The sequence below is a fragment of the Larus michahellis genome, chromosome 2, assembly GCF_964199755.1.
Source record: "Larus michahellis chromosome 2, bLarMic1.1, whole genome shotgun sequence".
NCBI classification, from domain to species: Eukaryota; Metazoa; Chordata; class Aves; order Charadriiformes; family Laridae; genus Larus; species Larus michahellis.
The window spans coordinates 144,662,832-144,679,347 of NC_133897.1; the positions used below are offsets into that span (position 1 = coordinate 144,662,832).

General features: G+C 40.0%; 1 protein-coding gene across 3 annotated transcripts in view; it reads left to right on the top strand.

Annotated features, from left to right (window-relative positions):
• The window catches only part of CPQ (carboxypeptidase Q), a 162,507-nt gene that overhangs the window by 4,356 nt on the left and 141,635 nt on the right, over nucleotides 1–16,516 (top strand). The window contains exon 2 of one of the 3 annotated variants that reach the window (XM_074577488.1): nucleotides 3,874–3,938. The exons of the other annotated variants lie outside the window; for them this stretch is intronic. Coding sequence (XP_074433589.1) covers nucleotides 3,907–3,938 — 32 coding nt within the window. The 5' untranslated portion in view covers nucleotides 3,874–3,906. The remainder of the gene's footprint in view (nucleotides 1–3,873; nucleotides 3,939–16,516) is intronic. 3 annotated transcript variants of the gene reach the window in all.

Genomic DNA, 16,516 nt, shown 5'->3' on the forward strand with positions numbered 1-16,516 from the left:
TTTGAAGACCAAAGCATAAATTTGATTTATCTGTAATGGTTTCCCCTTCTACTCTCCACAGGTTTTGAGATTAGCATTTCTGATCTTGTTGATTTTTACTGTTCTGAATCACAGGACTCACCTTCTAGTGCTCTCTCTGGTCATGTTCTCCCATACAATACATGAGCGCTCTTCTGTGGCAGTCTGCAAAAACACTTCTTGGAGTTCTAGTTTAATGAAATTCTTTATTGCTTTGGAAGCCAAAGGAATTGCAAGTTACTGATTTCTTTAAGATTGATCATATACTGCAATGGGCTATTAATATTTTTTCTTATGACAACTAGATAAGGCAGAAAAATACATTACTAATCTCAGGTAATGTATTCAGTGCTGCTGAAAAATACACGGAGCAGACAATTTCTACCTCAGTGATGCACTGTGAGATACACTAGAAGAAAAACAAAGTCAACTTGACTTTAATTACTTGTTCAGTTTGGTTGTCTTGAAATAATTGTTGGGTAAGGAATCTCTAGAGGGTTTTCAGAACCAAAAAAGTTTCAGGAATAGGTTTGGAAAATTCTATGCAGGCTCGGAGTTACTTCCCTTTTCTAATTTACCTGCAGCTGCTGCAGAGGTTTCCACCCCAGCCACTCACCTGTCCCTTGGCCAGTGGTTGTCACCCAGGTGGCAGAGGTGGTGGAAAGAGCAGAGCTGTCTGCTCTTCAGGCTGCAGGAACTGCTGCAGTCCATTCTTCCTTTGAGTAGTACGTCCCCATTTTCTCTTTGGCAGTAACCTACTGGTACTAATGTTCATGATTAATTTCTGCAAACAAAGAATAAATATTTTTCATTGGATTGGTTCCCAGAGCCAACTTGCTGCTTGACCATATGGATGAGGTTCTGGTGCAAGTGAGTGGCATTTTGGAGAGCAGAACCACTGTATCTTGGACCTAGATGGACTTAAGCCACAACTGATCTAAATCTTCTGTTCCCCACTCCATAGGCTGGTAAAATACACCTACGCTGATTTTAATATACATTACTGCAGCTAATATTTCTGATTCATGCGTCGTTTTGGACTTACCTCTTATAGCTGAAGAGAAAACTTTCAGAAAGGGCGGTAGTGAGCAGGAATATCTCTGTGGCTGCCCTTCAAAGAGTAACCGAATGAGGACAGATGTGCTTGTTTCCAGTAAGTGATGCCACCCAAGTCAGCAGACAGCACTGCAAAGCAAGATGTATCTGGTGTACGATACAGTTGTGATTGTTAAAAAGACCTAACTTAGCCAGACCCAGCATATTCGATATGAGTGGATCATACAGGGCTTGTTGGTAGTTGTCCTATTTTGGACTGTTCCAGCAAATCTGGTAATGACAGAGGAGAAAGTGGTCGAGCTGTAAGAAACTTGGAGAGAACAAGTTGTGCTGAATGTCAAAATATCTCTTAAGTCTGCTGTGCTCATAGCAGGTGACAATGGTGTCTTAAGCCTCACATCTAAATTTTGACTGGGACAATGAATGTTTTGTTTCATTGGAAAAAGAGGTGGTCAGAATAGTATGATTATCTTTCTGTGTTTACATCTGGCAGTAGGTGATCTGAAAACTCATTTGTAAGTCTTTTTCACTAGAGGAAAAGATATTTCCCAGTGCTAAGTGGTAGCAGTCCTCTCGTTGCTCAACGTCGTTCTGATTTTTTGGCCCCAGAATATTGGTTTTGAGTAAAAATAATCCCTTTGACAAAACAGCGCGAGTTGTTTTGTGTTCGTAAGCAAACAAGGCTTGATGCTTTCTCGAGTATGGGAATTTTTGGCATGGCTAGAAATGACTTTTTTTTTTTTTTTCCTGCATCACACTCTCGCATCTGATGTTATTTGTGAAACAAATTTGTGAAAATTGCTTTATGGTTTAAGCTTTTAGGCTAAAAGAAGTCAATGCATGTTTTAAGCTTTATTTGAGGAGCTGTCGTTATCAGTAGTGACACATCCTGTGTTTCTTCGATCTAGATCATATGGCAAGTTTTATTTAAAGTAGAAGCATTAAAAAAAAAATGTACAAAGTGAGTCCTGTTTTGCTGGCCTTGATGTTAAGCCAGGAGATGAACCTCGCAGTTAAAATATGTATGATATATGTATCTATGAAGCATAACTAATGTTTATATGCTTGGTTTTTTTCTTTTGTTTTTAAACCAGTGCCATTTTCTTGTGATTGGGGTGCAGCCCTCTCAGCTGTCTCATCATTGCATTTACACACCACGCTCTTGTCAGTGCCGCCATCACACATTTGCAGGCATCAAGGGTTTACCAAAGTCAGAGCAGTTATGTTTTGGGGGACTAGTAGTCAAATTCTCTAATTTTTTTCTCGCCTTTCACATGCTGCTTGAAACTTTGGCTTTTCCTCATTGTAATGCTGGCAGATATGGCACTTCTCCGTTGCTTCTGTTCTCAATGCATTAGTATTAAAATTAAATGTATTCAGATGCCTGTGTTCTGAAAATCCAGAACACACAGCCTGGTTGAGCAGCATGCAAACAGGAATGGGAGCATGGGAAAGTTCCTTTGAAGAATGTCATATAAAAACAACTATTGAGAGCTTATCGGTATGTGAACTGTATATACAAAACCAGATGCACAGTGGATAAATAATAATAACTACAGTAGGCATCTGTCTAATGCAGCCTCCCAAAATTATCAAAATGAAATGTGCTGCGTAACATCTCCTGTCCCTACAGACAAGCAGCATAGGAAGGATGAAAGTCAGCTAATACTAGCTTTTTTTCCTCGAAAACATTTTCAGCTGTGGTGAGGTAACAGCTGGGCTGTTGGCTGCAAGCATCGCTGCAACTGTGAGTGGTGGTCTGTGCAAGCTCAGCTGCTCTCCTGAAAGCAGAAGGTAACTTTGCTGTAGAAAGAGCCTTAATCTACGAATTTAATGGGATAGTAAACTTAAGAAATGTAGGCTTCTTGCTGACGTTGTCTGCTCTCCAGGTACTTTTATATATATATATGTACTTTGTACTCAACAAGTAGGGCTTGTTGGCAAACATGGAGTTGGGGCATAGGATTAGTGTTGCCATCAGATCTGTTCCAATGGATAACTGGGAAGTCACTGTCATCAGGGAGCAGACTGATACGTAATTTGTTGCCCCAAGCACTGTTTATGTTCCAGTCTGACTTCCATATGGTTTCAAAGAAGACTTTTCTGAGGAGTGACCCTAATACGGAAATCCTGGAAGTGTGGGCACGTGTGGTGACACTGTCAGCTTGAAAGGAGCATCGCGTCATTGAGAATTCAAAGATGGCTTTTTTGGCTGTTTCTGAATGAAGGAGCAGTTGTAACTTTATAAGAACTCTACCTCATCAGTTGTCCCTGCTCGCAAGCTGATATATGTCAAAAATCAAAACTGAGTGTAAGCGGTCCTCCAATACCAGTTTCATTTTACTTTGGACTTGCATTTTAGTTCATGAGGAGACTGACATTTGCAACACCTGGATTCACTGAAGGAGGCAGATGCTCCCTTTTCTCCTCATAGTAGTAACACCGGACCCCCAAATGTTGAATAGCCTCTCTGCTCATGCTGTGGATAAAGCCCTCTGAATTTTATGCAATTATGACAGGGCAAATGTGTGGTTTTGAAAATCACCATTTATAGCTAAATCAAAGTAAAGTGCTCTAAGTGGGTTGATTCTGCAAGCATTTGTCTCCTTAATGATTGGTCTTGTGACTAGAAACACTTAAAGGCAGCATTCCCAAAGCTGTGCTTGCAGAGGGCCATTTAACAGGTAGAATAAAAGCCAGAGGTGTCCTAACACCTGGGGTCCCTGCCCAGGTTGATAACACTGTCTAAATAGCAATTTAAAGAGTGTCTAAATAGCTTCACTTTTTATTGTGTTCCAGGCATAACTCCTCCAGCAGACCCAGAAGGAGCTCATGGCTGTCACATGGAATAGCAGAAGGACAGGGTGAGCAACTACAGTCTGGAAATGGAGCCGTGACCTCTCTGGGCTCTGTTTGGTTGAAGTTCCTGTGGACTTCCTGAGTTTGGGTGCAGTCACTCACCTGGGCCTGGTGTGTTTGTGGCAGTGGTGTTGAGCTGGTTTTCTCACAGATGGCCAGTGTAAAAACTTTTCTGGAGTTTTGGAGCTGACAGCTGCATGTCAGCTTTGCCTTATGCAATCTGAACTGTGCAGATGCGTTTAAGACCTAAGAGGAAAATTTTGGCTGTTTTGTTTGCTCCGCTACTTTCTTGGCATAATTTAATCTCTGAGTATTATTGGTCAGGTGCAGTGTCAGAATCATGTCAGTGCAAAGACAGGGAGATGTCTTAACATAATATTTGCAGAGAGAGGGTTGATCACATTCTGTCTCTAATAGCGTTGCAGATGCTATAAAATGTGTGCCGGATGTGGTCCAATGTGTGCCAGAAAATGATATATATGTATACCTAGTCAGCTTATGTCTGCCAGAGTCAGTATCTTCCCTTAACATGACACTCAAGTACAGTATCAGCTTTTATATTGTCACATTCAAGACCCTGTTAAGCATGTGGATCAAACAAATGGTACCACAGACAGTTTGACAGTTAGAACAAAGGACCCGTGAGGATTTTAAAGGGTGGACCTCCATTTTTTTTTCTTACACAATGAGATTTAAACAATAATTGTGTTGAGAAAAGGGAGTTTCATAGTTCGTTACACTACCTTCCTTCTCACAAATAGATTTTGCTGTTTTGGAAAGCTGTCTCCAGTGTAGCTCCTGAATGTGTTTTAGCAGTGGTATTTTTTTCGTTTATTGTAAAGCTGCTGTTGGTATTTATGCATATATGTTCTACGGTATCTCTGAAAGTATGGCTGTGCAAGAATAAGGCATTTATTTTTGCTTGGGCAGCTATCTGTATTAACAACATTATCTAAAATATAGTGTAGTATATTATAGTATAGTATCTTTTGATCTTTTGCTAAAGACTTTCCCTGTTGAAAAACTGGAAAAAAAAAAATAAAAAATATTGCTTTCTGGAAACAGGTCTCTTGAAAAATTCTGACCAAGGGCAAATGGCTAATACTCCCAGACCTGAAAACTATACTGTAGGCATGTTTAGCTTTATAGATAATTCACTGTGTCAGGATTTTATGAAGTAGAAAATGTTTATAATATGTGATACCATTAGTCCAATGCTACTGCACTCAATTAAATATTTTAATTTGAGCATATGAATGGGATTTGAACATACAAATTGCTAATACAGCTACTTTTCCTGGTGACACTTCTGTTACGCTGAGAAAAAAACCACAGTCCTCTGAAAGGTGCTTTAGAGTCTTGATTCCACTTTGAACATCTGCTTAGGTTTACACTGTCACTTTTTGGCTACTTCAGAGAGAAGTTTCTTCTGTTTCAGCCATCTGCTTAGAATGGTAATTCATCAAAAGCTACTAAGAAATTGGTGTTCATCCAGGTGTCAGTTATTCTTTGATTCTGAGCAGGGTGCACCTCTCTTTCCCCTTAAGAAACAAAAGACCTGTAAGATGCTGTAGCTGGTAGCAGCAAGGTGTATGTTTGCAAACTAAGTATTAAAAATGAACTTTAAATCTTGCACTGAGGTGCTTTCACATGAAAAATGTATACATCTGGGCTTCCCTGTACATATTTTCCCATGCTCAAATTTTGTCTGTGCAGAAAATTGTCAATTTTCTAAACCTTATCTAAGGTTTGCTAACCTATTGCAGCCCAGTATAAGCTATCTCACAGGTCACCTGCATGGTGGATCTTTGGAGTCTGATCTATGGACAGAAACATGCCAGGTGTGTTCATATGCGAACAAAAATAAGTTGAGAATAGGCATTTTCAGATATTTATTATGAGCATACCAGATACAATAACTGTTTTATGTTTAGAACTGTTTTGCTATCTTGTGTTAAAAAAACCCAACACAAACACATGGAAGTAGAATTGCATGGCTCAGAAAAATAGGAACTGTTTTACCCTGACTCACTGGTGTCAGCATTTGTCACTGTCCTCTCTATATAATTGGTGGGGTTTTTTTGGTATGTTCTTTGTTTGAGGTTTTTTTTTTTTTGGTTTCTTTTGTTTGCCTTTTTTTTCCCCACTTTGATTTCCAGTTAACTTTTTGTAATACAACCATTTGCTTCACTGCAGCAAGCTTTTGATCGGCTCCTCTTGGTAGTTTCAGGAGAAAGGGTTTGAGTGGTGACGTTAATGGAAGTGTCTTTCATGTGGCAACTGAATCGCTTGGAGATGTCACTTCTGGGTCCCTCCTCTTCCAATTGTTTGTCCATTTTGTCTGTCCATAGTTGTAAGGACCTAATGGCACGCTTGTCTCAGTGTCTCTCTGCAGTGAGTAGTACTGTGGACCATGATCTTAACTGGGAACTGTTGAATGCCACTTGAAATAAAAAAAAAAAAGTTATTAATACTGATAGATGTGTTCTGTTGTAAGTGATGTCTTTTGTCCTGCAGTAGCAAAATCATTTGATAATTTTTGTCTCTTAAATGGCAGTAAAAAGTAATTAGAAACTAAATGCAAAATCTGAACCACCTTATGCATGGTAGCTGTAGTGTTTTGTGATCGAAGGTGTGTTGCTCCGGGGAGTAGGTTTGATGACGAAATGGTGTTGGAGCTTTCCTCAACATCAGAAATAGGTGTGGTTTTGCTTATTTATTGCTCAAAATTGGCTAAACCACAGTTTTCTGTGAAGCTCTTTACTAAGTAAAGTGTATTTATCTTGCTTACAGTCTGTTCTTTGCCTGTTTCTTTGCCTGTTTCTTTGCCTGTTTCTTTGCCTGTTTCTTTGCCTGTTTCTTTGCCTGTTTCTTTGCCTGTTTCTTTGCCTGTTTCTTTGCCTGTTTCTTTGCCTGTTTCTTTGCCTGTTTCTTTGCCTGTTTCTTTGCCTGTTTCTTTGCCTGTTTCTTTGCCTGTTTCTTTGCCTGTTTCTTTGCCTGTTTCTTTGCCTGTTCTTTACATTTAAACTTCTTAAGATTGGTTTTGTTTGTACATTGCAGTGCAGTCTGCAGTGGGGTGGTAGCCCCAGTTTTACATTGGCACTGAGCTGTAGCAATTTATTTCTGATGTTGACATGTTGGAATACAGTATGATATTTGAGTATCAGTATTATGCCCTAGTGAACATGATGATATCATAAATGACATACTTCATAACATATCTCATTGAAATTAATATCCTTTCCCACCCTTAATATAAGTAAAGAAATGTGTGCATCATAAAAATATTTTTTCTGTCAATTGTAATGAGAAATTCTTGATGCTATGCCTTTTTCATGTAGTTGTATTTAGAAATTCATCCGTTATTGCTCTGGAAAGGGAAGACTTGGTGGGCATATCTTACAGTATCTTACAGTAAGGAGGCAAAAGACGAGAATATCAGTTTTCTTAACAAGTCTAGCAATATGTTCACCGGATTTCTCAGCTTCACAAAGCCACTTTAATGTTGATACTATAGCAGTATGAGGAACATACCTTTTCTTGTGACTGTAGAGAAAGACTGTATGAAAAAACTAACCGATAAAAAAGATGTTCAGAAAAATTACAGTTACTTTAATCTGGAAATTTTATTTATTAATATTCTTAAATATCTCATCATATTCAGCAATGCTGAATAATTATTGACTTAATTTGGAATTGTGGTCCTACTTATAGTCTGTAAAACGAGATTAGAGGTATATGGAATAAAATAGCTAAAATGGTTGGATACTTCTGAAAATGTTGATCTCGCTTTTTTTGGTCTTTTTTTTTTGAAGCTTTTAATAATGTGCATAACTCTTTGAATTTGTTGACTTAAAATGAAAAACTTTGTTCCATATACAAAGCTAAAAATGCTTTGTAGCTGTGTTCACAGAGGAACACGGAGGAATATTATTCTTGTCATGTATAGAAATGCTAAGAATTTAACTTAAGAGTTTAGAATTCTAGAGTGGTATATGATATATGTAGGTGAGATTATCATGTGGTGTAATTTTTGTTAAGGCCAGACAGGTCACTTCATCAGAAAACTTGGCCTGTTGCACTCCATTACATAATTGTAATTAAGGTTACTTATTTTGGTGGTTCTTTTTGGCAAATATCCCAATCCTCAATAGTGTAGAGTCACCTTTAAAACTGAGATTTAATTGCTGGAAGGAAACAAAGTATTTGTATTTTCTGCCCAGAATATGGGGCAACATAAAGCATATATGTGTTCTGTAGGACTGAACAGCCTTTTGCTGGAACGCTGCTTGGAGGAGCACCAAGAAGTGTCTGTGGGCGCCAGATACTTGGCGGTTTGATGGCTTTCAGCTTTCATAGGGGTGGCAGACCAACTTGCGACAGTGACAGCCTTGCACTGGCTGTTGTCAACGACACTTGGTTTGCTCCTGCTACAATGTCCATCCATCAGCTTTAGCAGCTTTTGCTATTCATAGAGATGGATTGATCTCTTGCTGATAGCTCGTACCTTGTGTTTTAGGCTTTATCGTGGTATGAAGATAGGCTTCATCCTTTGGCTGGATGCAATCTGCTGGACTTCCAGTAAAAACTCAGAAAGAAAATATTTAGCATCTTTAGCATCAGAATTGTGGGAATAATTTAACTCTAAGTACAGGATATAAGATGTCTTGTTGAACGTATTTTCAAAAAGAAACTCGGTTTAGAATTTTGGGTGATACTTCAAGTATGTGACCTTACTGGCAATTCTTGTCTTTGGTGCCCCTTAATTTGGGACCTTTTGTTTCTCTCTCTTGGGCACTTCATTCTTTTCCATAGCCTAATTCATCTCCTGATATAAGAAAATACAGAAGTGGTTGTAAGAGGAGATTTCTGTGGTTATATTACCTCAATAAAAATGAGGCGCTTTTCTCCTGTAGAAAAGGCTGAAAGAACAATATGTGATTCTGAAGAGTTTGTGTCTCAATTCTGTATGAATTTCAAGAAAAGATACAAGATGTGTGTCTATCCCAAGGGTCTTTACAATCAAGAAAGGTAGCTTAAATTAGTAAGAGGCCACAAATGTTTTGTCTCAGAATGGGTGTATGTGAATATATTTTCTTTTTCATAAGCCAGTCTTTCTGTGTTTGAAGGCAACCTGTTTTGTTTTGTTTTTTTTTAACACTAGAGCAATAGTTACGGACTTGAAGGAAGCGTCACCAAAGTTGAGTATCAAAATACCAGATAATATAATTGCAGTCCTATTCTGTTATGTTTTGATTTAATTGTCCAAAATCATCTCTCTTGCCCCGCCCCCCAGTTGTCTTTCAATGCCATCAGCTGGCATTAGCTACGTACTTTGGCATTCACTGTAACATGAACAACACTGTGTGTATCGGTGTCATTGTTTCCTAACTGCCTTTCTTTCATTGAGTATTTCTGTTCTATTTAGTTGTTCTCATGTAAAAATCAGCTGAATTCATGTCTTTTGCCTCTGAAAAGATAACGTTCTCCCTTTTGAGAAATGTTTGTATTTTGAATGCTTGTTAAGAACAATATCAACTGCTGCATGGTCTAGGCATTGTTTAGTGGTACTGTCTTTTTTACTTAATTTTTGTTTTAGCTGTCACTGCTTTTTAGGGAAGTAGCAGACTGGTCATTTCTGCAGCTCCACTGTTGCAGCACTCTGCACTTGGATTACGGTGTGATTCTTCAGGATTACTGACATCCGTTTTAGCAGCAGCTACTGAATAAGATTATATCAAGGTAGCCTGTTACTATTCTGAGGCTTGCAGGTGAAGAAAGACTTAAGTGTAGTTCCTTTTACTGCTTCCTTCCTATGTTAACTATATTACTTCCACACTACAGAGTATAAATAGGGTATGAAATTTTTCTTCTACCAAATGAGGAGCTCTGACTGCAAGGTCTCTGGGCACATTCAGACTCTCTGTTTTAATCCTTAGCCGCCTTTAAACATTTCACTTCCTATTCCGCGTAAGTCAGTATCGCTACCTGGGCATATATGGGCATACGCTACTAGCTCGCACTTTTCAGGATTTTAGGACATAACTTCATTTGTAGCAAATAAAGATAGTTCTTCTGAAGTTAGTAAAGGTTTTTCCTCTGGAGTTTTAGACTTTTTGGTCCAAGTAATAAGACTTTGGTTTTTATTCAAAGTCTTGTATCCATATTATATTGTACTCTTCCTTTCCTTAGCTTTAGATGTAAGAAGGCTCATTTTAAGGACTTTATAATTTAAATGGTAACTTTGACTGTGAGTGTTCCCAAAGATTTTCTAACTGATAAACATTCTCCCAGATGAAGAATCTTGACAATTCTGGAAAAGCAGTCTTTGGGGAATGTCTGGTTTTCTGCTTCACTCTTCAAGATCATAAAGTTTCCCCCCCCCCCCCCCCCTTATCTTTCTAAGTGATGGGAGAACTCTATGACTTTATTTTTAGGCAGAAATCTCCTCTTCATTTTGCAAGTCCACCTAGCCTTCCAGCTATCCTACTCCACAGCTGTCACAACAAACTTTCTTTCAGATGCTATTAAATGTATCAGACATCACTCTGCAGCATGTGAGTTTGTTACCCTGGGGCTTTTCAGTCTATTCTAATGTTATCAAAACCACTGTGAGATTTCAAGGTTTCCTACATTCCTTGGAGGAAAATCAAATGGTACATGGTTAGGAAACTGATAGATACTCTGCAGATTTAGCAGATCTCTAGCAATTAAGTGGTTAATAATATTCTCAATTTATTGTTTTCTTTACTCATTTCCCATAACCATGACTCCTGTGAACTCTCTGTATCCTTTTGTCTGTATTTTCAACTGGGATTTTGGGAAAACTTTGCCACACTGGAGAAGAAACATTGCTCTAGCTTTGTTTATCCTGTTTCTGTTCCCTTTGCTCCTCTTTCAGTTATCTGATTGCTGTAGACAGTGTTCTCAACTGAGAATTTTTTTATCCTCTTTCATTCTTTTCCATCTGTTACATTTAAGTAATTTGTATTGTAATGATTTTAATGGTGGTAACACCAGTTAGCCTGGTTACAGTCTGTGTGTGCTAAAGCTCTTATATATAAGGGCACCATAAAAGATGAAGATCCAAATGATCTTGCTCTGTAGTATCAAAACCAGTAGTTAGCTATGGAGTAATGGATCAGATAATAGGTGGAATCATCCTTAAAGAAGCTGCTTAGCTACTATTAAACATATCTTCTTATGACACCGTCTGCACTACTAGCGTAGCATTGTGCTGTACATTTTATTCCCTTATACTACTCATTGGAGCTGAAAAAGACTTATTTCCTGCCTTTAATTTCTCTTTTTCTGCTGCATGCCTGGGACCTTTCTCCCTTGTTTTTTTGTAATCCTTTCATCTTGTGTTTATGGCTTCATTTCATATTCTGAATCACAGGTTGAGGTTGGAAGACATCCTTTGAGCTCACCTAGTCCAAACCCCCTGTTTAAGCAGGTCAGCTGCAGCAGGTTGCCCATGCCCAGTCAGGTTTTGAACATCTCCCCATATGGGCACTTCACAACCTCTCTGGGCAACCTTTCCAGTGTTTGACCACCCTCACAGTAAAAAAAGTGCATACTTGTGTTCAGATGGAATTTCATGTGTTTCAATTTGTGTGCATTGCCTCTTGTTCTGTTGGTGGGCACTGCTGAAAAGACCCTGGCTCTGTCTTCTGCATTCTTCCCATCAGGTATTTAAACCAATTAATGAAATCCCTCCTGAATAATATTTTTTTCTCCAGGGCGAACAGTCCCAGCTCTCTCAGCCTCTCCTCATAGGAGACATACTCCAGTCTGTTAATCACCTTTGTGGCCCTTCACTGGACCCTCTCCAGTATGTCCATGTCTCTCTTGTACTGGGGAGCCTAGAAATGGACAAGTACTCCAGGTGTGGCCTCACCAATGCTGAGCAGAGGGGAAGGATCACCTCCCTTGACCTGCTAGCAATACTTCCTATTGCAGCCCACGAGGCTGTTGGTCTTTGCCATGAGGTCGCCTTGCTGACTCATGCTCAGCTGGTCCACCAGGACTCACATGATCTTTCTCTGCCAAGCTGTCTTCCAACTGAGTGGCCCCCAGCCCTTGGTGCGTGAAGGTTAGTCCTTCCAGATGCAGGACTTTCCATTTCCCCTTGTTGCACTTCATAAAGTTCCCGCCTGCCTATTTCTCCATTCAATCTGAGTGGCAGCACAACTAGCATGTACGTCAGCCACTCCTCCAAGCTTCATATCATTTGCAGATCTGATGAGGCTGCACTCTGTCCAGATTAGATCTGGACATCCAGATCATTAAGAATATTGGACCAAGTATTGACTTCTAGGGGACGTGTCCAGTTACTGGCTGCCAACTAGATGTTGTACCAATAATCAAAACTGTCTGAGCTTGGCTGTTGAGCCAGTTTTCAATCTACCTCACTGTCTGCTCATCCAGACCATACTTCATCAGCTTCCCTAAGAAGATCTTATGGGAAAAGCATTACTAATGTCAACGTAGACAACATCCACTGCTCTCCCCTCATCTACCAAGCCAGTCATTTTGTTCTAGAAGGCTATCATGTTGATTAAGCATGATTTCCCCCTGGTAAATCCATGCTTAGTATTCTGAGTCACCTTCTTGTCCTCCATATATTTGGAAATAGTTTCCAGGAGCGTTTTCTCCTATCACCTTTCCAGGGATCAAGGTGAGGCTGACTGGCCTGTAGTTCTCCATGTGGTACTGCTTGCACTTCTTGAAGACAGGAGTGACATGAGTGTTCAAAGATAATTGAGAGTGGCCTCGTAATGACATCAGCCAGCTCTCTCAGCACTGGTGGGTGCAACCCTTCTGGCCCCATGGATTTACATATGTCCAGTTTGTTTAAGTGCTCCCTAACCTGGTCTTCTTACACTAAGGGCATTTTCTTTGCTGCAGACTTGCCCTCTGAAATATTCTGCTAGGATTTTGTAGGAAGAAATCTCTCTCTTCTGTGGACTATATTCAGATCACGTCCTTCCCTCTATATATGGATACAGGTACTGCCATGGCTGGATGCCCACTAGGTACTCCTCCTGAAGCTAGAAGAACTGGAACCATTTTATGTTACTGCCTTTTAGCTTTGTACTCATTTTGGACCACAGAGTTACCATGGTTCCTAAGCGTAGTCTTCAGAAAGCTGAAAGCCTACGTAACCCTTTAAGCTGGAGATGATTAAGCCTTGAGACCTGCTGAAGTTTCTAAAGAGATGAAATTAATCTGGCATAAACGTGCAGTGACTGGTATGTGAATGGCTTCCAGTTCAGCTCAAAATGGGAAGAGGAGCAATGGTGGCTCCTGCTTTTTGCTTAATATGCCAGTGATGAGAAGTCCCTTTGAAGAAGTGAAAGGTGTGGGAGTTGTCGATTTTTACATGGTCTTGAGAGCTTCACTTTTTAGGAGAATATCCTAAATGTGAGGAGGCAGACAAGGCTGGAATGGGACCACTCTGTGTCCTTTCCATGCATGCAAGATTTCTAGGGTCAGAGAAATAAAATAGAAGGACTGTAACCTTCTGATGAATATTCCTGGAAGGGCAAGGGAAATCCCAGATTCTTATCCCTAGTGTGGAAAATGGCTAGTTTGTACTAAAGATCCATGGAATGAGATGCATTAATACAGCTGGGAATAAGGACTACTTAATGAAAATATATTTTCTTCCTATCTCATTTTGCTCTAAACTTCTACTGAAGAAACTCAGTGAATAATTAAATGCATCAAACAATTGTGACTGTCCTTTTATTTATTTATTTTTTTTTTAATTTGGCCAACACCATGATGTTAATTTGCTAAGTCTAACCAGTAAGATGTGCAAAAATCAGTAGTCTCTTTTCCCAGATGATTCACTGGGGTGATAACCTTAATGTTGCAGAGACTGGGACAACAGATGTGCTATTCTTTCCCTGAATTAGCAGTGGAGTGATTCCTGTATTGCAGTCCAAGTGAGTATGATGTCACTTTACCTAGCAGGGAGTTATTTTTGAGCACTGCTAGCTTTTGGCCAGATTATGCTGGACTATTCAAGGAAAGCACAATAAATTACGTTCCCATTCTTGTGTCCTTTCCCAGTGTTTGAATTTAGTTATGCTCCTCTTATAACGCAGCAGCAGGTAGTGAAACACTGTGCATGGTGGGAGTATGTTATATCCACAAAAACTGCGGAAACATGTCTCGTCTCCTAGTGTTCAGTGGGAAATTCCTGGAAAAAGTGTAGCTCTGGAGCAGCCTTTGGAGTGAGGATGCTGCTGGTTTTGAATGAGGCCAGGAAAGGCAAGGGAAGCATTTCTTAGCTAAGGGAAATATGATAACTATGGTTTCATTTCTCCATTGAAAAAATGCGTGAAGTTGGTAGCTGGGGACTCTTTGACTTTGCCAATGCTAATTAAACGATCCCCCTGTGTTTTCTGTTTAACAACTGAATGTATCAGCTTTGTCTGGTAGATTTTGCAAACCATTAAACAAAACCCCAAACCTTAAGTTTTTTAAACTAACTGTACAAAGTTGTTGTCATACTTCACTCAGCAAGAATTTGTCTTATGGCAGAAATCAGATTATCTTTCTTGCTTCTTTGTGGATGAGGAATTTGGCAAAAATCAGGGAACGAGCATGGTCATCCTGAGAAAATTACTATTGTCTCTAGCAGAGGATGTCTATAAGCACGTAATTAACTGATCCAAAGGGAAGCAACATGGGGAAAGTACAGAGCATAGCAATAAAAATACACCAATACCCTCTGTGTAGTATAACCACAAATAAACAGTAACTCAGACTAGAAAAGGCATTACACAGTTCTCTGTCACTGTCCTGAGATAACCCGAGTCTTCTGCTCCTGGTTGTTTAAAGACCTTTGCCCTGTCTGTCTCGCAGAGAGAGAGGAAATCTGTGTGATGGATTTGTCATTCATAGATGAAATCACAGATGATTTTTGTTGTTCTTTTGGGAAAATGATGCTTCACTGTGAAGAATTTGTTACTGCCTTGATCTCAAGTTTAGGGAACATTTGAATAGTTAAAGAGAATAGCTTAATATTCGTATATTGCTAAAGCTATTGTTTAACTTGCTGTTTATGAAAAGACCCATAAAGACCTATGAAAGGCTGGCAGTTTGTACTGGTTATCATATGAGCTAGGCTTGGTGACTCAAAAAATTGTCTGTGTGTGTTTTTTTTGGGGGGTTGTTTGCTGTTTTTTTGGGGGTTTTGTTGTTGGTTTCATTTCTTTTCTGGTGGTTTATGGATCCTAGAAGTGTGGTTTAATCCTTTCACTTTTTTCTGTGTCTTAATTCTGCATTGCACAGCCGGCATTTCAGGTGGCATCTTATGAATGCATGCCTGGTATGTCATCCCCCCTTCTTGGGAGCTGATCAAACAGCTCTCACAAAAATGTTGTGGTTGCCTCTTCTGTTTACATTGACGAATCCATGCTTCTAAGTGCTTGTACACTAATAAACACAATGTGGGGAATAAATATGAGGAGTTGGAGATCTGCGTGCAGTTGCAGGGCTGTGATCTTGTTGGGGTCATGGAGAAGTGGAGGAATAGCTCACATGACAGGAATGATGTCATGGATGGATATATGCTCTTTAGGAAGGACAGGCTGGGAAGAAAAGGAGGTGCGCTTGCCCTTTGTGAGAAGACAGCTGGTGTGCTTGGCGTTCTGCCTGGGGATGGGTGATGAGCCAACTGAGACCTTACGGGTAAGGATTAAAGAGCAGACCAATATGGGTGATGTTGTAGTAGCTGTCTGCTATATGTCTAGCCTATAGCGGATCAGGAAAAACAAGTAGATGAGACCTGGACAGCTAGAAGTAGCTTCTCATTCACAGACCCTGATGCTCGTGGTGGACTTTAACCATCCCAATATCTGCTATAGGGTCAGAACATCATGTTATGAGCAATCCAGGAGGTTCCTTACACAGGTATAGAAAAGCCAGCAAGGAGAGGTGCTTTGCTGGACCTCATAGAAGCAAGGAAGGGCTGGTTGTGGAATATACCACCCTGATGGCAGGGTGCAAAGAGGATGGAGCCAGGTTCTTATCAGTGATGCCCAGTGATAGGACCAGAGGCAATGGGCACACACTGAAACACAGGAGGTTCCATCTGAACATCAGGAAACACTTTTTACAGTGGTGGTGACTGCGGTGGAACAGGATGCCCAGAGGGTTTGTGGAGTCTCCCTCCCTGGATACATTCAAAAGCCATGTGGACATGGTCGTGGGCAGCCTGGTCTAGATGGCCCTGCTTGAACAGCGGGAATGAACAAGATGAGCTCTGGAGGTCCCTTCCAACTTCAACCATTGTGTGATTCTGTGATGTACACCTTTCTGGCTTTCCAGAAGTTATGCTTTAAAGTTACAAGCGCTTTCTTATAGTAACATATAGGAAGGGTAAACATTCACATTATCATATCAACTTAGGCTCTTTACTGAGGGTGGTAATTCAGCTTTTCCTAGCATGCTCTGCCACTGTTAAGGTGAAGCTTCTTTGGAAGAAAAAAGTGAATAAAAATCTGACAAAAAGCAGAAGTGAAGTGGCAACTGTAACTACCAAAGCTACATCCGAATTTGCCAGATT